Below are 24,661 nucleotides of genomic sequence, written 5' to 3' on the forward strand. Positions count from 1 at the left end.
CTCCTGGCTGTGGGAATTTTTAGCCTGCAATGTTGTTAGTTGCTAAGTCATGTCCGACCCATCGCGACCCCATGGACAATGTTCCTCCAGGCCAATGGTGGGTTTCGGATCCCGTCACAATCAGTACGCTGCAATGGGGCCAGGCGTCTACCTCGGGCATGCACACTGCACACGCATGCACACCCATCACCCTGCGACACTCCAACTGCTTGGCGGAGGTTGCGCAGGCGCCATATGCTGCGTGGACCTGCACAAATAGTCCATCTGGCTTAAATCAGGTAAGGAATGCTGGCAGGCAAGTGGGCCCTCCAAAACACCATTCTGATATGGTGGCTGCTGCTCCCAGCTGCCACCGATACGCCTGTACCGGGGTGTACTGGCTGGAACCCAACACTGCTCCAGGCCTTTCTGTCCTCTACCATCCTCTGGAGTCCATTTAAGCTCGCGCCTACTGCTTCAGTGACTCCATCCAGCCACCTCCTTCTCTGTTGTCCCCTTCTTCTTTTGCCCTCAATCTTTCCCAGCATTAGGCTTGTCTCCAGAGTCCTAACGTGTTATACTGCATTCTAACCACTGCAATACCATGGTTAACTACTGTGCCACCACAGCAAATGACATTTGACAATGACAAAGACTCTATAGGAATGCAAGGCACCACAAGAGTTAAAACTGGAAATGAGTGGTTGATAAGAGACAGTATCTTCAGGCATGCTGACATGTTTGTCTTCTCTCTTGGTGAAAGAGGTGAAACATATGCTATTTGTTCTCCGTTGCAGCTTCATGTAAGTAAAGACGTATTACAGATATTTCAAGAGTTTAGCTTTCAAATTTACAGGAAAGCTGGGATTAGCCCAGCTCTGTGCAAACAAATGAACCTAACAGCATGGATATGGGAGGCTTTTGTTTCAGAGTAACTGACATCAGAACAACTGAACACGTCTTTATCTGTTCTGACCTAGGCTTCCCACGAGCATGAAGCAGACTCCTCATCCTGCTAATACCTCTTTTATTTAGGTTAAAGTGAATTCCTCTCCAGCAAAGTCCCGGCAAACATCTTTCATGAGATTTCACAACTACAGGCTTGGCCAATACCTTCCAAATGCCATGCTGTGGCAGCAATTACTTGGCAAGAAGTCAGGAACAAATCTTCACCCTAATAAATTGAAGTAATTGTCTCCTGCAAAATCCCCTCCCTTTTTGTTCCTCTTTATTCCCTATGGGAGGGGCTATTCACCATCCACCTGTGCCTTTACTCCCAAGTCGGCTCTTGTTCCTTAGCTGTTCCCTTCTTCTGGCAGCTCTGCACATGTGCACATCGGGAACAGGTTCCAGCCGTTCTTCTGGCCCACTGATCTCTGACTCCGAAGGCAGCAGATAATTGTCAAATGGCCCTGGCCCCATCTCTGCCTCCGACACAGAGCACTCATCAGAGCCTTCCCCAGACTCCAGAACTGGCCCATGTTCCTCCCCAACCTCCTCACTGTCTGAGTCTGCCGCCAGCTCTGCTGGCCGCTGGCGGCCACTAAATTATCAACCTCCCTGCTCCTACTGATTTTTTTAAAAATTATATTTTTCTACACTACAGAAAGGTTATTTACAGAACTGGAGGAATACTAGCAGAGTTCTTTGAAAAGAAAAGCAAGATAACACTCACTAGGGCCATTTACGTAACTACCCCTTTCAAGAACTGTTTATTCAGAATCTGGTTTTGGTGGTTCATAATGCTCAAGGGAAGGAATGTGCGTGCTGCATAGAAACCTGAGACATAAACAAACATGTAGTGCAGAAACCCTATTTGTAATAACACCAATCTATCATTAATTTGGTAGCAGAAATCTTATTATGCCAAGTATAGAGCTCCAATATAAAGGTGTACCTCTCATGAATTTAAAAGCCTGATCAGATTTGGGCAACCTATGGGCCCACTCAAAGCCCTCAGCCTAACTTCAAATTCCTTCTTGTGCAAGGAATTTGCAAGGAGAGAGAGGGGGGGAGGGAGGGAGAGGGAGGGAGGGAGGGAGGGAGAGAGAGAGAGAGAGAGAGATGCTGCCAGAAAAAAAGAAAATTCAACCTAAGCTCTCGTCCCACTCTTTCTTTGCTTCAGTATCAACCCTCTGCAGCCCCCTCCCCTTCCCCACAATCTCTTTCAAAACAATGTGGCTGAAAAAAGTTGCCCACCTAAAGAGGGAGCCATCTTTAAATCTAAGGACGGAAAGTAGAAAAGAATTAGAATCTAGAATGGAGATCAATCAGCCGCGCTCCGCCCCCACCGCACACTCGCCCACACACATTGCCACCATGTCTGATTCATAGAAAGGAGGCTCAGGCTGTCCCCTGAATGTATTTATTCCCCACATTGAGCAGCACAACACAGGAAGACAACCATCCTCACTCACAGTGACTTTGCCCACTGCAATAATCTGTCGGAGAAGCCGAAGAGCAGTGGGGAGCGAGACAAGAGGAGCGGCAGTCTGGTGTCTGCCAAGCACTGAAGAGAAAGGTAGAAAGGCAAGAGGACAGCAAGGCAACAAACCCCTCTTCAGGGGCATCTGGTTGTAGGAGTGGGAGAAGTTGCTGGGGTGACTCGGGTCTCTCAGCTATGCCTCCAAATACCCATCCAGTCCACTGGACCTATAGGGAGATGCCTCTGGTCAAGCCTTTCCCCTGCAGCCCCCAGAAACTCAGAAATCTTCATCCCAGCCGGAGAACTCTTCCTCAGGCAGCTGCCGTGAAACAGAGTACCGCTTGAAATTGGTGTAAGGAAAACCCTGGAGGAAGAACAAAAAGAAACGAATAGTAAGAACAGGAGCGGCTTCCCAACCTGTTTGGTACGGGAAAGCAGAAGGGAAGTGCCCTTGAAGACCATTTCCATACCTGCTTGAGCAGCACTGTGGTGGGAGCCTCTATCTGACGCAGTGCCAGCTTCTTCCAGGAAAGGGAGTTGAACCACCTGAGGATGGAAGTGACTATGAACTGAAAAGATCAAGACCAGGGTTCCTCGCGGCTGGTTGGAGAATTCTAGGAGTTGAAGTCCACTCATCGTAAAGTTGCCGAGAAACACTGGTCTAGAGTGCCAGGATTCAAAGCCAGATAAATGAAAGTGCAGAGCTTGCAATTCAGAGGTGGGTTCCTACCAGTTCGCACCAGTTCGGTAGAACCAGTTCATCAAATCTACCGAACCGGTTAGAAGAGGCTCCACCAGAAAGCAGGCCACACCTACAGAAGAGGTTCCAAAAAATTTTGAACACACACACACACACACACACACACACACACAGACTCACACAGAGAAAAAGAAAGAGAAAGAAAGGAAGAAAGAAATAAAAAAAAGAAAAAAAAAGAAAAAGTGAGAGAGAGATGAAAGGAAAAAAGGAAAAAGGGACAGAGACAAAAGGAAGGAGAGAGAGAGAGAGAGAACACATGGCCAGCAAACCACTCCCACCAGGTCACATGGCCGGCAAGCCACTCCCACAAAGGAGGCCACACCCACAGGGTAGGTTCGAAAAATTTTTGGAACCCACCATTGTTGCAGTTGAGCACTTAGATCCTACTGACAACTGTCACATTCTTCCTAGCCATACAGTGAATATGTTTTAATAACCTTTTAGCAAGAAATTAAAAAAAATATATTAAAATTTTAGCAAGGGGTTCTCTGCCCAATTACTGGGTGGGCATGGCAGGCATGGCCTAGTCGGGCTCCTGCACCATGGAGGTGTGTGTGTGTTTGCCCTCCCCGGACTCCAGAGCCTTTTCTCGACCCTCCCCAGGCTCCAGAGGCCCTCTGGAGGCCAGAAACAGGGCCATTTCCAGCCATCCCGAACTTCAGGTAGGCCTGTTTTTTGTCCTCCCCGAATCTCTGTGCACGCCCTGCAGTTACCTGCAACTGGGCTGCGTGGGGACACCTGGAAGGGGAGAGGAGGGGCAGCATGGGCAGGGCCAGCCAGGAGTGGGATTTGGGGGTTCTCCGAACTGTACTGAATCTTAGCTAGAGGTTCTCCGGAACCCTTGCAAACCCCCTGGTTTTAAGATATTTCCTTCATGTACCCATAATTCATAGCTGAAGCCACATAAGGGTTATTTAACTGTTATTTAGATGTTTTCCATCTTAGCATTTTTGGTCTTGACATAATTTTTGTTATACAGTCTAGCATCCTTCATCACCAGTATGGTGGCTGACACTCTCCAGAAGCTCAGATATTATTGGTCACTTTGAACTCTCTCCCTTTATCTCTGGACTCTGGACTCTATCCCCAATAGCCATTTTGATACAAGCTTCAAGAAAAAAACGGGCATTTGTTCATGTAATGCCAAGTCTTTCATATGCTTTTTATCCTTTTGGATTTAGCACTCCTTGGAAGATTGCGAGATTAATTTTGTGAGTTTATCACTAAAGTAGCAGATTTGTGTTTAAAAAAACAGGATTGTCTAGAGAGTACTAGCACTGATGATGTTACTTAGTTTGCTAATGAAAAGTCTACAAGAAAACAACCAAGCTCAGAGAGCATCGTGGATGCCACAGTTCAATCCTGAGCTACAAATATTCACTTCTGTAGGGATGTTTATTGCTAGTCGGTAGGTCATATGCAAATAAGAAACCACCACAATGCAAAGAATAATGATTTGATCATTGTTCTCAAATAGTTCTCAAAAACAGTTCAGTAGCTCAAATGAGCATTAGGCCTTTGAATGACAATAGGGAAGATGAACATCTGGAAATACATTGATCTTCTTACCAACTTCTGTACATTTTGAATTACTCCTCAACTCCATCCTATTTTTCTATAGAATATGATCCTTTTTTATTACTCCTGTGCCACCTTTTGGCAGAGACAGGTTCTGCAATCTCAGCTGGTAACTTTTCTCTGCCAGGTTTCTTCTTTATGAACATACCTGTGCTTCCGAATGCCCCGAATCCCACTGCTGGTATTGCCCAGTCTCTGCCCTGGTCGACGCCTGCCAAGAGAGAAGGAAGGGAAGAAAAAAACAACAGTTTGGTGGGATAAATTAGTATAGAACAGATGATGAGATGATTGGATTCTTTTTCTTACAAGAAAAGGTTACCAGCGTTTATGACTTTTTAATTTACAAAACAAAAAGTGATCATGATACAGGGTTTGGGAGTGTCAGGATAGAAGTGTATAAAATGATAAGGATAGACAGAAATGATGTTTTCCTCCCACTTTTACAATATTAGCATCTTCCACTCTGGGGACGCGGTGGCTCAGTGGCTAAGATGCTGAGCTTATCAATCAAAAGGCCGGCAGTTCAGTGGTTCGAATCCCTAGCACCGCGTAACAGAGTGAGCTCCCGTTACTTGTCCCAGCTTCTGTCAACCTAGCAGTTCAAAAGCATGTAAAAATGCAAGTAGAAAAACAGGAACCACATTTGGTAGGAAGGTAACAGCATTCCGTGCGTCTTTGGCGTTTAGTCATGCCAGCCATATGACCACAGAGACATCTTCAGACAGCGCTGGATCTTCGGCTTTGAAACGGAGATGAGCACCATAGAGTCGGGAACGACTAGCACATATGTGCGAGGGGAACCTTTACCTTTACCTTATCTTCCATTCAGTTTCGGACTCCCAGCAGCTGCCTGGAAAAATCCTCATGGTATTCTTGGCAGGGTTTTTTGGAAGTGGTTTTGCCATTGCTCCTTCCCAGGGGTGAAAGGGAATGACTGGCCCAAGATTCCCCTGCTCACGTTGTACCTAAGGTGGGACTCACAATCTCCTGGTTTCTAGCCTGAGGGGGATCCTTGATGCTCTCTGAGCCTTGCTTGGTGTCTTGCAGACGTTTTATCACCCAAACCATGATGCCTTAACCACTACACCAAACTGCCTCTCATTTATACTACTAGAAGTGGGGATTGTTTTATCTGAAATTCAAGATGCCTCTGGATATCACCCATAGATTATTATCTTGTGTTTTTCATGGGAGCTTTTCAGAGGCATGATGCCCATTTAACCAATTCTTTTTATGTTCATGCTTCCTGGAATGGGTGACCAGAGGCCTAAACTGTTCACACTGTTGGGATTGTTTTGCTTTTGCTAAATTGCAGTTGACACAGAAACCAAAGATTAATCTGCAAGCAGAGGAAGTGCCATTATTAAAGCCCCCACCTACATTTTCTACTATGTTCTCGCTACGCCAATTTGTCTAGTTTGAATTAGGTTGAGCATGGTTACCCACCTGATTCCTTCCTTCATTTTTATTTAGGGGAGAATTTAATCATAGCACAGCCCTATCTGCACTCACCTTGTACAGCCAATTTCGTTGTATACATGATGTACAATGACAATAAAGGCTACACTATATTTATTGTGTAGTGGACCAGTAGGCAAGAACCAGACCAGCATAACTGCAACAGCTTTTATTGACTCAAAATGCAACTGAGGAACAGCAGGCAAATGCCTGTAATTTATACTTTAGGCCCACAGGGCTTAACCAATCATAGAACTAGAAAAAGCCCGCCCAAATATAAATGTTCTACATTTCCCTCCAAAACAGTTGGGGGTCATCTAAAGGTTAGTTTCACTTTAGCACAGTTAACAGTTAGGGTCATCTAAAGGTTAGTTTCACTTTAGCACAGTTAACACAACTATGTACATTCAATACATAACAATATTGATTGGAATGAACGCCAACAGGGAGTCATACCTGCAAAGCTTGGCTACAAGGGAGCATGCAGCCTCACTGACAAATGCAGGGAAAGAGAAGACACCATCCATGATTCTGCTGTATATCTTTTGAGGTTCAGTACTGTGGAATGGGGGTCTAAGAAGGAGAAGAAGAGGAAAACATGGATGTATAGATACTATTGTGGGACAGACCCAGCCACTTCCTCACAACCAGACGTTCCTCGTCAGTGATACTCACTCTTCCACTTGTGTAAATAGCATGACGGTGTATCACCAGAAAGAACAATCCTTGATATGTCCCAGCAGCAACTGTAATTAAATCTCTACCACTTCTGCCTGTATTTTCAGCCTAGTCAACTGGACTCTAAGCAAATCCAATAAATGGCTCTGGAATGCCATTCAGAATCTATGGTGTATAGTTGATGCTTTGTCTCTTTTTCTCCAGTTCTTGCCAATCCCCACCACCACCCAAACTTCTTCTCCCTCACCAATTACTTCTAGGGAAGCAGAAAGGAAGAAGATGCACCAGGAAGTAGTGTGAGTGTCCCATTGCTGAATGCCTGGAGAAATGCAGAGACAGACTTACCGTCCTACAAGCATTTCAAAGATGAGCACACCAAGTGTCCAGAAGTCCACAGCAAAGTCATGTCCTTCATGGCGCAAGATCTCAGGGGCCAAGTACTCAGGAGTCCCACAAAAGGAGTAAGTCTTCTCCCCACGTCTGAGTGCCTTGGCAAAGCCAAAGTCCACCTATTTAAAAAGGAGGGGGGAAAGTAGGTAGGAATGGAGGACAGAAAATGACACTTGTTCTTCAGTTGAGCCCCACTGCCCCCATCAATCCATATGTATATCATGCTCAAGTCTCAAAATCTTTTTATTCAAAAAACAATGCAGAATTCTACGGATGGCCAAAAACCTACATGGCTTTAAAAAATTTTTAAAAAATAGAGGGAGGAAGTGGAAGAGAGGTCAGGCATTGGTGGGAAAATAATGTTTTCTATTTAGAGATACTCTGACATTTTAAAAAAGCCCACCTAACTGCACCAGTGAAGAAAAGCAAGAGACAAAGCAATTTTCTCCATGTATACTTCCTGAAGATTTACCCCTGGCCATTGGGGAAAGTACATGCACCAGTGACCCCGATAGCACATTTGCACTACCCCCAGAATTGTAAGCTGAACCTCCAAAAAATAATTGATAGGGTCACAATGAAAGCTACATTTAATTTTATTTCCTTGACACTTAGATTTAATTAAAATGATAAAAAGCTGATAGTTTTCAAAGTGTGTATGTAATGATGTTTTTCCATCCGTCACATTGAAAATTGGAAATTACTTTTGGCAATCACTAGGAGTTACAATCCAGGCTGAGATTGGACTGTATGTGCCCTGAAGCCTCAGACTGTACATTTCTGGACTCGCAGTACAGATATACTGTAGCTGACTTGCTGCTTCTCAGGCGGACCCACTTTCAGAAAGGGTGCAGGGAAAACAAATTAGAAAAAATGCACACACATCCAATGGATAAGACAATCAACCTCAGAGATACTTTATATGGGGATGGCAATAGAGGAGGCCTCATACCATAGTCCCATTATGGTGAACCTATGGCATGCGTGCCCGAAGTGGCACACGGAGCCATGTCACCTGGCACATGCGGTGTTGCCTGTTCCTCTTCTGGGTTTCTGGTGCATATGCGTGAGTGACAATCAGCTGGCCTTCATGCGTGCGGTAGTGCCTGAAACTGGAATAGCTGGTTTTCCATTTTCCAGCATGCACATGTGCACCAGTAACCAGAAGACTAGCTGGCCACTGCACATCCACGTGCCGGAAACAGGAAGTTCATTTTCCATTGCGTGCATGCTCCCTAGGCAGCTCCTCTTCCGGGTCGCGTCCCATGAGAGCATGATCGTACACATTCCCTTTTCAGCACTCGGTGCCGAAAAGGTTTGCCATCACTGCTGTAGTCTGTCAATGGAAACCCTCACATCTTCATCAGCTCATGGAAAGAAAAGTCACTGGTGTTTGTTTTCTAGGAGCAGATTGGAGGGGTAAAGCAACAGGAGGATCAACAAATATCTCCATTGGGACAGGACACCTGGGCTGAAAACAGCACTGTTGTCATAGCCGAAGAACAGCTTGAAATCTGGCCAGCAAGGTCATTTCCAGCTGTTTTCAGCATGGCAGATAAGCAGCTTAGGGCCGCTGTGTAAAAAATGCTTTATTCCTCAACCTCCGTTACCAGTTTTACGTAGCCCTTGGCATCCAACATGAGGTTCTCAGGCTTCAGGTCACGATACACAATGCCCTGTCCATGCAAGTAGTCCAGAGCCTCAACCACGCAAGCAGAACAGAAGATGGCCACGGGTTCTGAGAAGCAGCGGCTGGAAATAAAAAAGGATTTAAGTGGTAGATCATTTATATTTATTGGCTGTTCTCACACAACATACCTAACCCAGAACAATCATAGACCTAGCAACTGCATTTGATTCAATATATTGTGCAAATCCAGAAAATGGATTAGTTGAGTAACCAGGTGATGTTAACACAATTTGAATATAAATGGTCCCATATTCAGTCCATGTTATCTCCAATTTGGGGAAGGAAAGCCCCTATGTTCCTCCTCGGATGCTGCTGCTTGAGGTAGCTTAAGCAGCTTTCTTCATGAACAGGATGGAGTGGGAAGCTGCTTCATCAGCTCCATCTTTTCTCTACTGCCTATCCCTCACAAGCAATTGTGTGACAGGACTCACCGCACTGATTAGACTAGTCCAGTGGTTCCCAAACTTGGCAACTTTAAGACTTGTGGACTTCAACTCCCAGAATTCTCCAGCCAGCAGAGCAGCAGAATTCTGGGAGTTGAAGTCCACAAGTCTTAAAGTTGCCAAGTTTGGGAACCACTGGACTAGTTAAATGGAGCTGGGTTTTCATGATTAAGCAAATTGTGTGGACCTCCCTATTATTTGGGGATGTTGTTTTATGACGACGTTAAACCATGATACAATTCTTCTTTAGGGGATATAACATGTTTCTGGGAGATAGCAATTGACTACATACCTACAACATTTTCAGTTGCTCCCATAAATTAAGCCATTAAAAAAAATCTAACCAAAGTTCACAGTAAGAGTCCTATGTCAGTTCTTTATCTGATTTGGTTAAGCTTTAAGCTTAAGTTTTAAGATTCAGTATGTTGTGTGAACCCATCCAAGGTCTACATGGAAAGTTTGAAACCATCCAAAACTTAGATGGTGGTAAGCAATTGAGGTCAGTATAGAGAGGACAATGCACTTTATGGGACTATTTCTTGGCATTGGAGCATTGAGTCAGAAGTGCATATCCTAAATGGAAGGTATATGCTGTGGGCAGAGGTAGGTTGCAAATCCCAGTGCTACAGGTTTGCTTATGCTCTCTCGTGAGCCTCCCACCATTGCCACTACTGGTTCGCCTGAACCGGCCCGAACCAGGAGCAACCCATCTCTGGCTGAGGGCCAAGAAGCAAAACTAGCAGCTTCCATATTAGCAGTTTCTCATGGCCCCACAATCTCCTTGACCCTGGAATAACTGGTAAAGACATGCAGGTGATCATTTTCTTTCCCACCCTTCTATCCTGCCCCACACTGCCCAAGTCCCATGGCTGCATCTTCATACACTTCACGCAGCTTGGCCCATAGCTCGCCTCCTTGGCAGAACTCCAGCAGCAGGTAGACGTGGCGGCTATCTCGAAAGGTTGAAAAAAGCCTAGGGAGGATAAAAGAGGGTGAAGAATTAGTCCCAGTGGTAGCAAAGGGAACGGAAGCATTTTAGATCAATCAACAGTGGACAGGACAATCCACATTCTTCCTCAAAGCCTCTTTGCCTTATTAGCCTTCAGGATAACTCTCTCCGCAATAGCCTCGCTTCTCTAAAGCCATCAAGCTCAGAGAAGGCACTTTAAGAGGAAGTCATTTTAAACCTTGGAGCATGATCAAAAAACAATCCCTTCTTTGCTTTTTCAGCTCCTGCGGAGAATGCTCCTCAGGCTATTTGTGCTTTGTAAAAGCATTTGTCCAGCTCCACAGTTGGAACAGACTATGGTGTTTTGTTTAATTGGGCGTTTGACTAGAACAGTGTTTCTCAACCTTGGCAACTTTAAGATGCATTGACTTCAACTCCTCAATTTCCCCAGTCAGTATGAAGCAATAAAAAGAGCAAAATGCACCAATACAGCACTATTAACATCCCATTTGCTGAATAGGGTAAGTTCTGAGTTTCTTGGCCACTATGTGAATGTAAATGAATATATGGAATGTAAATAATACATTAAGCATTCTACAGCACCCCAGGGTTAATTCAGTTCAGCCGCTTATGAAAAATCCAATGGAACGCGAAGTGCAATATGAACATAAATTGTCTTCCAACCGCCAAGGTAGTTGTAGCCATAATAATTTCAGTTTGTGAGGGCTCTTTCCCCATATTCCCCTATTTTATTGTTCCTTCTCAAGCTGGGATAGGCAGTCAATATTATAGAACATGGCTGTCAAATCCGCCGCCTGCGGACCAGATGCATAACATGCTGGCCACGCCCAATTTAGCAAAAGGGGGGAAAGTCATGATATGTCACGTGACGACATCATGACAATATGAGTTTGACACCCGTGGTTATAGAAGAATCTGGGCAATGTTTAATCTGTATGGACTTCAATTCCCAGAATTCAAACCCCACTCCTTACTTACACTGATGATGTTTGGGTAATTTAGGTAAAATGAAACATCGACAAGAAAACAACCAAGCTCAGGGAGCGTCAAGGACCCCTCAATTCTAAGAGTTCTATTGAAGAATTAATTAGGATTTGAAATTTTTTATTTATTTTATTTTATTTATTTTATTAAGCATTTATAGGCCGCCCTTTTCCCTGAGGGGACTCAGGGCGGCTTACAATAATAGGGGGGGGGGGGAGTGCAGGACAAAACACAAAGAGAAAATGTGAATAAAAATAATTAGCAGTAAAAACCCAACATTCATTCAGCATTCGGGAGGGGCGAGAGTAAAGTCTTATCCCCAGGCCTGACGGGATGAAATGATCTTACAAGGAACAAGACTGAATGCAAGGTAGATAAATATGACATTCTATGTTTAGTTATGGATATTGTAGGATTAAAGGGGTGTGTGGGTGGAGTACATGTGAAAACATGTCCTTTCCAGTTAGATGGACAATAACCAGTAGCAATTTCAAAATGTATTGAATCCGACACATTTAACCAAGGATACCATTGGAGGCCAATCAAATGTCTCACAGGAGGCAGGATCAACTTGGCATCTATTGGCAAGTTTAGACTGTTATAAGCATGTCTTCCTCCTCTTCAATTTTCTAGTACGCTCCTCCACAACCCCCTTTTACCCTCCTTCAACCCTGCAGAAAGCTGAAAGGCCTGAGGTCTTCTGAAAGAGGAGATTCTGGCTCTTTTATAGCCCCAACATCCACATGTTTGAAAAGTTGATCACCAGATTCCAGGATTGAAAGAGAAGTTCTCCTCTACTTGAACAGTGCTTATTTAGTGCCTCTTCAAAACTCTATTCATCAAACTCTATTCATTTCAATTCAGTTTGAATCAATTTCCGGCAGAGTTGGTGGATGATTTCCCACCATTTGACAAGGTCCTGAAAAGACGGTAGCAAGGTCAGAGAGTTTACTCAATCGTTTTGAAAATGTCCTACATAAGACAAAAGAGCTCTATGTGGACTCAAGGACAAGTCGATTGTAGTTTAACTTTCCTTTGGGGAAAAGCCATTCATTAATGAGGAAAATAGCAGAAAACATTTGAGGAAACGAATTCTGCCATGCTTGAGCTTGATTTTAAGGGAAATAGAATGGATGCAATTGAATACATGTTTGAAACTTTAAAATACTCTGAGCAATGATAAATAGAGTTCAGTGCAGGGGTGGGATTCAGCCAGCTCAGACTGGTTTGGGTGAATCAGAGATTAATTTTAATCTGGTTCGCCGAACTGGTAGTTGCAAGGACTGGCTGACCCCACCTACCCCACCCCTCCCCTCCCAGATGGCCTGTTTTAGATGCCAGGTAAGTGCAAGGCCCACTTGGAGGGTCTCGGAGGGTGAAAAACAGGCCTCCCAGAAGTTTCAGACATCCAGAAATGGGTCTGTTTCTGGCCTCCAGAGGCCTCTGGAGTCCAGGGAAGGCCTTTTTTTTTTTTTAATTCTCCTTCTGTGTAAATATGTTTTATTTTCATTTCATTTCGTACAGTCACATATATACTGTGCATAACCGGGGCATATAACATTGAACAATAAACACAGCCCTCCCTCTTGTCAACAATACCCCCCAAAATACAAACCCAATATACCACTTTGACCCACCATACACCCTTTCTTTCGCCCCCCTCCAACGTTCGTTCTTCCCTCCAACATTCCCCTCTACCCTACTTCCCCTCCCCCTCTATCACTCCTCTCTCTCCAGGGAAGGCCTTTTTTTGCCCTCCCGGAGGCTGGAGAAAAACCTCCGGAGCCTGGGGAGGGTGAAAACTCCCCCCTCCTCGGTGGTGCAGGAAGCCTAGGCCACACCCCCATGGCCATGGCTACCCAGCAACCAGGCAGAGAACCAGTTGCTAAAATTTTTCAATCCCACCCCTGGTTCAGTGGCAAGAGAAACAAGAGTAATGGACCTCAAGTATGGAAGTTCTCTAAATGGAGATGCTCACAGGCCATTGAGAGAAAATGAATGACAGGGAACAAAAAAAACCCTTAGTGAAGTTCTGAAAATAAAAGAACACAAACTGAAGCAGTAAGACAAATAGGCCAGCAGATACAGTCACCCAGCCTAGTCTTAGAACTGCAGGAAGGTTTGTAGGAAAGCTAAACTTTGGAATAGTGAGATTGGTAAATGATGCTAAGAATGATTCAAATACCTCCTTAAATATTTAAAAATAAAAGGAAAACAAAAGATATGCCAGCTGCTCAATAAAAAAGGACATAATAACAGACAATAAGAAAAAAAGGCACAGTTGATCAACCATTAACAGAGTTTCATCTTCTCTAACAAGAGGATTTGTCTTTCAATATTTTAAACTCAGGAACTTCAAGATGTATGAACTTAACTCCCAGAATTTCACAGCATGTTGGTTTGGGAATTCTAGGTGTAGAATTCCACACATCTCAATGTTGCCAAGTTTAAGAAACACTGCATTAGGTGTTTCCTTGATATCTCATTCACCGCCATAGGAATTTGGGGATCCTGTTAACCAAGGAGGTGGCTTTTTGATCAATTGATTTTTATCTTAATTCTCTTTCCTCTTAGCTGCTTTCTTTCAGACTCTTACAAGCTTACCCAAGGAGTCTGTTTAAAAGATCACATCAAATAAGTCAGACACAGTGTTGGTTAATGGCCTTGTACATTCAGAGCTGATATAGCAACCATTACTCGTCTTTAAATGTTACGTATCGTCTAATGAGACTAACCACCAAAAATATATCCAGTGAAATCTTGATTCTGAGGCTGATTTTATGCGGCAGATCTCATGGCTGAAATGCCTAGCCCAGCTTTTGTTACCTCTTTCTTACCAACCATCTTAGGACTCTCTTGAAATGATGGCACTTTCTAGAACCGTGCCCACTCATTTGCATCAGTGTGGATCAGAGGTGGGTTCCTACCAGTTCGCACCTATTCGGTAGAACCGGTTCGTCAAATCTACCAAACCAGTTAGAAGAGGTTCCCCCAGTGGACCCGGAAAGCAGGCCACACCTACAGAAGAGGTTCCAAATTTTTTTTAAACCCACCACTGGCAAGGATCTTGTAACTTGACAGCTTTAAGACTTGCATGCTTCAATGCCAGAGTTTCTGAATAGCTACTTGGACCGACCTAAGTACTAATTCATAATTTCATATCCGGTCACATGGGTGGTAAGCCACTCCCATCTGGTCATATGGGTGGCAAGCCACTCCCACAAAGGAGGCCACACCCACAGAGTAGGTTCCAACAATTTTTGAAACCCACCACTGGTGTGGATGGTTCTGCTAAAGATATTATCCAACTATGGATTTGGGCAGGGGTGGGCTTCAACAAATGTTAGCAAGGGGTTCTCTGCCCGGTTGCTGGGTGAGTGTGGCCTAGTCGGCCTCCTGCACCATGGCGGGGGGGCCCACCACATTTTTGCTCTCCCCAGGCTCCAGAGGCTTTTCTCCGGGAGGGCAAAAACTGCCTCCCCAGGCTCCGAAGGTCCCCTGGAGGCCAGAAATGGGCCCCTTTCCTGCCTTCCCAAACTTCCAGTAGACCCATTTTTCACCCTCCCTGAGCCTCCGTGCGTACCCTGCACTTACCTGCATCCTAAACCGGTTGTGTGGTGACTCCTGGGAGGGGAGGGGCAGCGTGGGTAGGGCCAGCCAGGAGTGGGATTTGTGGGTTCTCCAAACCGCACAGAATCTTAGCTAGAGGTTCTCCCGAACTCCCAGCAGCCCACCCTATTTGGGTGGGGTTTTTTTCAAAATGGACGAGTTATGTTTGCTTTTTACATACTAGGCAAGATCCTTGCAGGGTCCTTGTTTAATAACCTCAGCTCTCTTGTCCAATTAGCATCACTGAGAATGGTACTAGCCTTTGGGGTCATAGCAGCTAGGGCTACTATACCTTGGCTCAAAATTTTGGCCAAACCTCTAAACAACAAGAAGGAGTCTCAGTGATCCTCCAGATTTATGATAGTCTTCATCGAGGCAGCTATAAAGCTGAAGTCTGGCCAATGAAACTTGGGCCATGATCGCTGCCATCTCTGCAATTCCAGCCCTCTGCTCATCCCCACACCAGGGTCCTCCCTCCCTCCCTCCCTTCCCTCAACATGGGAATTCCAACCTGACAATGAAGGGGCAGCGGCTTTGCTGCAGGACTTTCTTCTCCATCAGGACATGGTCCTGCTGTCGCTTCTGCACCACATGGTCCTTCCTCAAACGCTTGAGGGCAAAGAAATAGTCTTGGCTCTCCACTGTGTTTCGGACCTGCAGAAGAAGGAAGGTAGCTCAGAAATTCTCACTCCTATGACCCAAAGAGGAAGAGGTCTGTAAACCAGATGCATTTGATGGCCACCTCTTTGTGAGCAAATGGGAGGTCTAAGCTTGGGAAGATGAAACAAAGATGGGGCAGAGAGGCTTTATCCATAAGTGGGAAGCTGAGAACCTTATGTCCCCTTGGAAGGAAAGTGCTGGCAATCCGACTTCTAGTTGCCTGGACAGTAAAAGGGAAACTAACCCTCCTTCTTCATTTCAATGGCATAAGAATATCATATCAGCCTTAATATTTCCCGCTTCAGTTCATGATAGGTGCTGTATTTTGAACCTAGCCCAAGATTTAAACATTGTGTGCCAATACTTCTTATATCGCAAGCTTGTTTTTTCCCCCAGCTTAAACTCGCATAAAGCTAGATTTGTAACTTCATCATAGCACTATGCTGTCTTTTTCGCAAAGATGTGTTTTCATGTGACCAGATCAGCTTTTTATCAGTCATTGGTAGATTCCCAGAGGGGTAGCTCTCTTAAGCAGCAAGGTGGGAAATTCATGTAATTAGCTTCTTCAAAAAAATTCCCCCGCTACCAATGAAGGTACTTCGTTTTGTTAACTAGCTAGGACAGTAATGAAAGTCAGATAATCAAATCTCTATTCCCCCAAAGCCATTAGGAACATATTTCTTATTCCATTACCAGCTTCCTCCCAATTAAGCTGACCCCCCACTGTTCAAAGAGCATCTTCACTTTGCTACAGATATGGAAAGATTGCAGGAGTAGCAGATCCTCAAGGTATCCCTTAAAGGGCCAGCAGGCAGCAAGCTCCTGGCATAGACAGGTAGGGGTGAAAAAAACGAACAAAGCCTAACTAGCAGGTCCAAGGTGTTCCAAGTGTCTTCTCTCCAAATGCTCTTGAGGGCACCTCTATCAATTGTTCTTTAGATTGCAGGCTCTTATGCAATGATCACTCTTATTTGCAGAATAATTTGAAAATATAGTTGTATAAAGTTTGTGTGGCAGGTAGCTTGAGAGGGGATCATTCTATTCATACAATACACTCAACAGGTCAGTTTAAGACATAATGCTGCCATGAACAGCATATTAAACTTGATTAATGTTGAGTGTGTTAAGTTTTTGAAAGCAGGTGTTCCATTAAGTAGCTTCTCAGCTGTCACACTGAAGGCATTTTTTTTCAGTTTGCTCAGTTACACTTTCCATCAAACCTTTTCTAATCCCCATATCCATACATTCATCTATCTGCTATCTTGAACTTCTAACAATCTTCTGCCTAGTTTTTGCCACAGCATTGTTGAGAATGCCAGTGTGCTGAGAAGACTGTCTGGGTGGAGCAGAAGCTTCATGGGACTAATTTCGCCATAAAAATAGCCTTGTAGAACCCAACCAAGATTTATCTTAATTCAATTAATTAATTCAATTAATTAATTCAATCAATTAATCATTTTTTTCAGTCATAATAATCCTTATAATTCTTGCAAATGGCATTCAGAGGCATGCTGTAACTCATACAAAATCTTAAAAAATGAATAGCTCTTGAAATACTTGTCCCTGGGACTTTATCTAATCTCCTTTTAAAGCTGTCCAAATTAGTAGCCATCACCATAATCTTGGGTAATGAATTCAAATAGTCAGTTATGCAATGCGTGAAGAAATACCTTTTTGCCTGTTCTAAAGCTACTTCTGATTATTCATCAGGTAACCTTTGATCCTAATACATCAAGAGACTCTTCTCTAACAAATTTCTCACACCAGATTTTATACATCTTGATTACATCTTGATTGTTACTTTTTCCACCTCTGTTCCCTTTCAACTATGGACACCAGAACTTCACACAGTATTCCTGCTTAAAACATGTATCCCATAGATTTCTACAATGCTATTTTATGGTAAATTGAGGCAAGACTGAAGATAGTTGGGAACAACCTAAAATGATATAACAATTATAAAGTTGGACTAGAGAGGCCCAGACTCAATTTCTTCCTCAACCATGGAAAACATTGGGTCTCCTTGGACCAGTTATTCTTTCTCAGCAAAATATATCTCGAGGGGTCCTTAGTGCTCTCTGAGCTTGGTTGATTTCTTGCAGATGTTTTATTACCCAAATTATGTAACATCACTTGTTCTGCTTCGAGCGTTGTAGGCTTGCTTGGGGCATGCAGTTAACTCCATGCTTAGGAATCTCATTCAGATCAAATTTATTATCAGGCATTCTTAATAGCAAAACTTACAGTTCAGTGTTAAGATACTTCTGACTTTCCATAATCTGTCCCATCCCATAGTGTAAAAAGATGATGATTTCACTCCCATGCTGAGCGGAGATACAAACACTATTATTCCGGTTCACAGAGGCATTTAAACTGACCGGCTATAAACTTTGCACGCAGGCAGAATGCCCCAGTGGCCAATCAGAAACAGAGATGTGATCACATGTCATGGAACTATATTTCCTGCAGTCTCTGCCTACATTTCCCATGAGGTAGTTTCTTAAAGGAGACAGTTCTTAATTCCTACACTAGCTATATACTGCTGGGACAGCACATCACCAGTGCTATCATCAGAGCACTGATGATGTTACCTAGTTTGAGTAAGGAAAGATTGGCAAGAAAACAACCAAACTCAGAGAATAGCAACGGCCTCCCATTCAACCCTGAGCTCCCTATCTTCTCCCTTATTGGTAAAACATACGTTGCCAATTTCCTAGATACAGCTTTATCCTATCCACCCACATCCAAACCATTCTTTACCAGCTCAACAGTGCCAAAGCCACCAGTGCCCAAAACCACTGGCCTCCCTCTCTGCTCCCCATCCTCATAGAAAACAGGCAGAAGATCCTGGAGTCGCACTGGAGTTGGGGGGCCCTCTAGGAAGGAACCCCTGGGAAGAAGAAAGAATAAGGAGGGGAAGAGAGAGAGAGAGAGAGAGAGATTGCCCATCAATAATATGAAGATTCAGGATTTCCCAAGACCATTGTTAGTAATCAATCTTTCTTCCACAGACAGCAAACAATCAACCTGCTACAAAATGGACCAGAAAACCTGCAGAAAAATTTGTGTTCTTCCTTTAACAGTCCAACATCAACAATTCTCAGTGTGGTGCAGAGACACACAATATCTTTAATCTGAGGGACCAGATCTGGTTATTTATTTGAACATCCCCCAGTCCTTTACTTTCTTCTTAACAGTATTACACGTTTTTTTTCTTCATTGTTTATATGGGCTGAAATCAGTAACATAATAATCAGGTTTGTCTCAGGAAATCTGCGAAATCAGAATACTTTTAGCTATCATATTTCATCTCATTAGATTTGTTCCTTGAATTAAAACATAGCCATTTGCTCATTTCAAAGACTGTGTTGTACTTTGAATCAAATAGTGCGCTTCTCACATGATGCTATAAACCTAACCAAGGATAATATGCTTGTCAATGCGGCTGCTAAACTGCCACTTGTCCTTGTTCAACATTTTGTGTGAATGTAGCTGCAGGAAGGCCTTCCTTAGGACGGGGTTTTTAATTGGTCACTTGATGCGCTCCATGCTCAAAGCAGAAGCCTAGCAAAATAAGAGCAACACACACACAAAGCCCCCAATCTTAACAGCTGCTTGTTCCTCCCAGCAGCCTCATTTTTCCTTCCCAGAAATTAGCTGAATCTCGGCAGCTGCGTCCTCTTCTGCGGGGGCAGGTGTATATGATTGACCTAAATGTGACTTTGTATTCAATATGAATGTTGTAAAAATGCAACTAGAACTCTCTGGGTAAGGGAATGGCTTTTCATTACGAGGAACAAAAGCATCGTGGAGCAAAAAAAATCATAGCAGTGCAACCCTTCTTTCTCAAAGCAAAGAGCAGCTGAAAAGGTACTACTTTCCCCAGCAGTGGCTCTCAAAGTGTGGTCCACTGCAGCCTCCTCACATGTGTGGGTCAGGGCCCCATTCATTGTCTCAGCTCTGGCTTTCCTCTGCATGCTGACACTTAGCTTCCCCATGTGCCTGGCAATCAGTGGCGGGATCAGAGGCTGAAAACTGTGAGCAATAATGCGAGTAGCACTGTGAGATTAATATTAAACCAATCCAATAATAATGAACAAGTTCGGTTAGCAGCTGTCAGTCTGCGTTTGTGATGCTAAGTGGATGTGAGATCTCTCGCGGGCAACCAGAAAGTGTGCAAAATAGGCACTGTTATGATGAATACCGAAAAATTGGATTTCATAGAGTTGGAGAATGACTTTCAATAGCACTGAGGGATTTCTAACATTTTGGCTCACTACGTTTCTGTTACACATTCTGTTCTTTTAGCGTGTGGTATACCCATGTGCTGCATTGATAAATAAAACCTTAATTTGGGATTGAATTTTTTTGATACGAAATTTTGAATTAAAAAACCTTTAAAATTGAGATAATAGGAAGGCATATATAACCCAACTCACCCCAACTATAATCATCCCATTTGTCAAAAAAAGTGAATGTGAACACCTATGTACAAAAATACAGATTATTTAATGGCGTGGTCCATGATCAAAGCAAAAGCGAAAAATAGTCTAATGAGGAAAAAAGGGATATATTTCTCTCCTTGGCTATAGGAGCAAGACAAATTGCCATGCCTACTCAGGACATGAATCCACAGTATACTAAACCTAAATCTCATCGCGGTTGACATGATACAAACATGCTAAGAAAATAACAGGGTCCTAAAGCATGCTGACTTACAAACTGCCCAACCCCCATTTTATCATAGACTAGGGGTGTACTTCAAACCCAGCCAGGGTGCAATTTAGGGTTTAGGAAAGCTTTTATACCCTGCAAACTCATTTGCCAGAATTCTGAATAAGCTTTTCATTTTCAATACATTCAATAAATGCTTTTTCCTAATTTTGAGATGCTTTCTTGAGAGTACAAACTTACTGACCTTCTATAAGCACAGAGAAATCCCACTTCCTCTGTGACTGTGACCTCTATGGATTTAAGTTTCCTTTTTCAGTCTTACCATCAGAAGACTGAACAGAACAGCACAGACAATCTATCACAAGTTTTTGGAGCCATCAGCTCCTCCTCCTCCTCCTTATTCAATGCACCAGGGGGAAATAGTCATTGCTAATGTGCCTTTGTCATTTCTGAAATACCTGCTAGTTTGATTTATCTATTATTGTCAGCTTTTCAACCCACAAGAGTTCTCAAAGTGAAGAATAATATTAGGCAGCCATCTGAATAATATAAGCTGAAATATTTTAACAGCAGGACAAATACATAAAACCTAGCAACTGCTCTGACTGCTTAAGTCAGGAATCTCTCATCCACAGCTATCATCCTTCTGGAACCTCAACTGGAGATGGGAAAAATAAATGGCATGGTGGACCACTGAGACCCTATTGCAAATTAAAACCTTCTCTTTTAGGTAGCATACCAATCCAGAGAACCATCTGAGTGACTCCTTTTTGAAAAAGGTTGGTGGATTAGGTAGACCAGGGTGGGCTACCTGCAATCTTAGAACCATACTGTGTTCTGACCTAAGCTTCCTTAAAAAGCACAAGATAGAGTCCCTTTTATTAATTCCTCTCATTCACATTCAGCAAGGCCTGGCAAACAGTCTTTCAAAGGAATATTTATGACTATAGACCTTATCTACAGTATCTTGGAAAGCTGCCATGTAAATATTTTCCAACTGAGGTGCTGTGCAAGGAAAGACTGGGCACAGTATTAGAATATTCATGACTGGCAAAGACATGGTAACAAGGTCAGCCAATGAATAGGGCTTAATAACAATGTCAGCCAATGAGGGCTGTTTGGAAACTGAAAGAGTTTTGGAGCCAGGGCGTCGCTTAACGGCAGCTCTGTGTGCTGTGCAAAAGGAAACAGAAACTAGCCTGGACTCTGTCTGCTCTGAACTCTGAAATGAAACTGTTCTCTCCTGCTTGTGTTCTGCTTGTAACTTCTACCACATTGAAAGAATCTACTATTGGTATTACACGTTTATTCATCTGTTATTATGTATATAAAGAAGTTAATGAATCCAGCTGAATCAGTTATCTGTGTGCTTTCTGGATTTGATTTTTCTGCAACAAACTCTGACTTCCTCTGGGAGGGGCCAATCATTTTCCACCTGTGACTTTACTCCCAGGTCTACCCTGATTGCTGAGTTCTTCTTTTCTTCTGGCAGCTCTGCACATGCGCACGCTGGGCACAGGCTCTAGCTGTTCCTCTGTCTCACTGCTGTCTAGCTCCATAGACACCTGATCACTGCCAGATGCCCTCGGCCCCGTCTCTGCCTCTGACGCAGAGCCCTTGTCTGAGCTTTCCCCAGCCTCCAGGACTGGCCCATGCCCCTCCCCAACCTCCTCACTGTCTGACTCTGCTGCCAGCTCCGCTGGCCACTAGCAGGCCAAACATAAGGTACATGGTCTTTAGCTATTTCATGTAGCAACAGTAGTTGCAAATATTCTTTGCAGAATATCAATTCAGATCCACTGTTTTCTACAGTCTCATCTACCATGGATAATATTACTGTAGTGCAGCCTGAAAGGAAAATGATTCTCCCACCATAAAACAGATTCATCCTGGTTCAGTTCAACAAGCCTCACTCAATCAAGAGTCCCTGCATTGCTGGTACTTTGATACAACTGATCAGTATTTACATTTCCTCCAGTGTCTTAGGGCTGCATAGAAAGAGCTGACAGTTCTTGCCTTTGGCTACATGTGTCGCTTGACTTCTTTAATTGAGACAGCTGCATTGAAATCCTTTTTGGTTTGCCATTGGCATCTCTGTTTTCCACTTGCAGCCTACCAACTTTGGACTTGTGTAGGTTGATGACCATTCCTCAGAGCAGTGAAGCATCAGAGCTTCCGGGATTTGTCTGTCCCTAAATTTGCTCCTTTATAATTCCTATTTAGTGCTATTTAATCTATAAAATGTACAGAAAATAAAATTGATACTTTGTGGAAATGTTCCAGATTAGGGCCATGATGATTCTTGATTAGCGGGGAAAAAATATTCCCTTGCTTGTGTGATATGCTGATCTCAACAAGAGAAATGGACTGTTAGCAGAGGTCTGTTTTTATGAATAACTTCACTGCTGTTACTACTGTTGTCTAGGGCAACCTCTCGATTTCTTACCACCCCCGACTGGAACTGGCAGGAAAAAGGCAGAGTTTTGACAAAATCCTGCAGGCTACAAGCAACAAAAGAAATCCCAGTATGTCCTTTAATTGGGCAAACCTAGAATTTTAAAACCTAGAACTGTTATTTCAGTAGGATAAATAGCCTCTGAGAATATTGTCAACAAGCTTAGACTTAAACAAGAAAACAGGTGTTTGAGGTGATGCCTTCCATTGGTTTTCTGTGACTTTTATTACCACAGAAGAACAGGATGTCTGCTAAGAAAGTTATGGAACAGCAACCCATGGCCTGGCATCAATGCAGAAACCAACCAAGTAAGGTTTTATTTGTCCTGACAGCCTTATTTGATCACATTTCCATGAATGTGCTCCCAAAATCAGCATCAGCAACTGAGGTGAATACCCAGCAATGACACACCAGTAGAGTCATAAAGAAGGTTAACACTGACCGTCTTGTTTCGGAAAGAGGGAGGTCCTCTTGTACCGTGACTTCCCTGGGAGCGTGGAAAGGTGAAGAAAAAGAAGACATTAATGGAATAAACTTCTCTCTCTCCTCTCTCTCTCTCTCTCTCTCTCCCTCTCTCTCTCTCTCTCTCTCTCCCTCCCTCCCTCCTCCCCTCTCTCCCTCCCTCCCTCCCTCCCCCCCTTCTCTCTCACACACACATACACAGAGTTTCCAGGGCCAAATGAGCCCCTATATCCGATCTATCTATCTATCTATCTATCTATCTATCTATCTATCTATCTATCTATCTATCTATCTATCTATCTATCATCTATCTATCTATCTATCTATCTATCTATCTATCTATCTATCTATCTATCCTGTTTTCCCAAAAATAAGACCTCCCAGATAATTAGCCCAGTCGGGCTTTTGAGCGCATGTGCTAAAATAAGCCCTCCCCAAAAATATTGCAACTCAGCAACAGCCATGAGGTGACCACGCTCAGCACCTCCTGCACATCAAAAAATAATAAGACCTTCCCAAAAATAAGGCCATGTGCTTATTTCAGGGGTCAAAAGAAAATAAGATTCTGTCTTGTTTTAGGGGAAACACAGGTGTATATGTATATGTATATACACATGCATATATACATGCGAAGGGTTTTCTCAGAATGGGAACAATTACCAAAGCAAAATAAGCCACATTTATCAGACTAAAGCCAAATGTACACCTGCAGAAATCGCAGGAGGAGGCAAAACCAGATGTTTTCCCTTTAGGATTCCATAAGAAGAAATAAACTTAATTTGTGCTCTTATTTGGCAAGAAAAGGGATCTTCCTGGGCCCAACACTGTAGGCAGAAAGAAAGCATCCTTCATTTTTAATTAATAGAATAGAAGGAAGATCACCTAGAAGATTCCAGCTAAAGGACCAAGCCTTTTGGTAGGAATAGAGGAGAGAAAAATTAAAAATTATCATCTCCTGATTATACTCATAACAAAACAGGAAACTGGATACTATGTTTTCACTATCCACATTCATTTTATGAACTTAAAAATACACTGGATTATAAATTAACCAAAGTAGCTGAATCTATGCACAATGCTAAGTTATCCCCAGCAGAATAATGAACCAAAAAAACCCAAACAATATTATTACGGTTGTTTAAAATTAAACAAGCTCAACATATATTACAATCTGGTTAAGCATGTTTGTGAACGTAGCTAGTAATCTATTTTGAACCAACCCAAATGATAGCCAGATAAATATTCTTCACAAGATCACGGAGTCAAGTTTGTTTAAGCTATCCAACAGGATAGTCCAGTTCTATCTTTTTTTCCATAGGCATTTTCTCAATTATTTATTAAATTCAATTTGTACACTGCCCTACTCTGAAATGATTGTATGTGGTTCACAAAGGAACAACAATAAAAGAAGCAAGGATTGCATAAGCAGACAGCTACAAAAATACA

General features: G+C 43.2%; 1 protein-coding gene across 1 annotated transcript in view; it reads right to left on the minus strand.

Annotated features, from left to right (window-relative positions):
- Nucleotides 1-2,025: 2,025 nt before the first annotated feature.
- Nucleotides 2,026-24,661, minus strand: part of LOC116508181 (cGMP-dependent protein kinase 2-like) — a 41,644-nt gene continuing 19,008 nt past the window's right edge. Inside the window, 10 exon segments of the mRNA XM_032216700.1 lie at nucleotides 2,026-2,768; nucleotides 2,875-2,950; nucleotides 4,891-4,953; nucleotides 6,657-6,773; nucleotides 7,224-7,387; nucleotides 8,879-9,020; nucleotides 10,285-10,374; nucleotides 15,476-15,618; nucleotides 18,385-18,514; nucleotides 23,196-23,240. Of these exon segments, the coding sequence (XP_032072591.1) occupies nucleotides 2,682-2,768; nucleotides 2,875-2,950; nucleotides 4,891-4,953; nucleotides 6,657-6,773; nucleotides 7,224-7,387; nucleotides 8,879-9,020; nucleotides 10,285-10,374; nucleotides 15,476-15,618; nucleotides 18,385-18,514; nucleotides 23,196-23,240 (1,057 nt within the window). The 3' untranslated portion in view covers nucleotides 2,026-2,681.

This window comes from Thamnophis elegans, chromosome 4, assembly GCF_009769535.1.
Source record: "Thamnophis elegans isolate rThaEle1 chromosome 4, rThaEle1.pri, whole genome shotgun sequence".
Classification (NCBI taxonomy): Eukaryota; Metazoa; Chordata; class Lepidosauria; order Squamata; family Colubridae; genus Thamnophis; species Thamnophis elegans.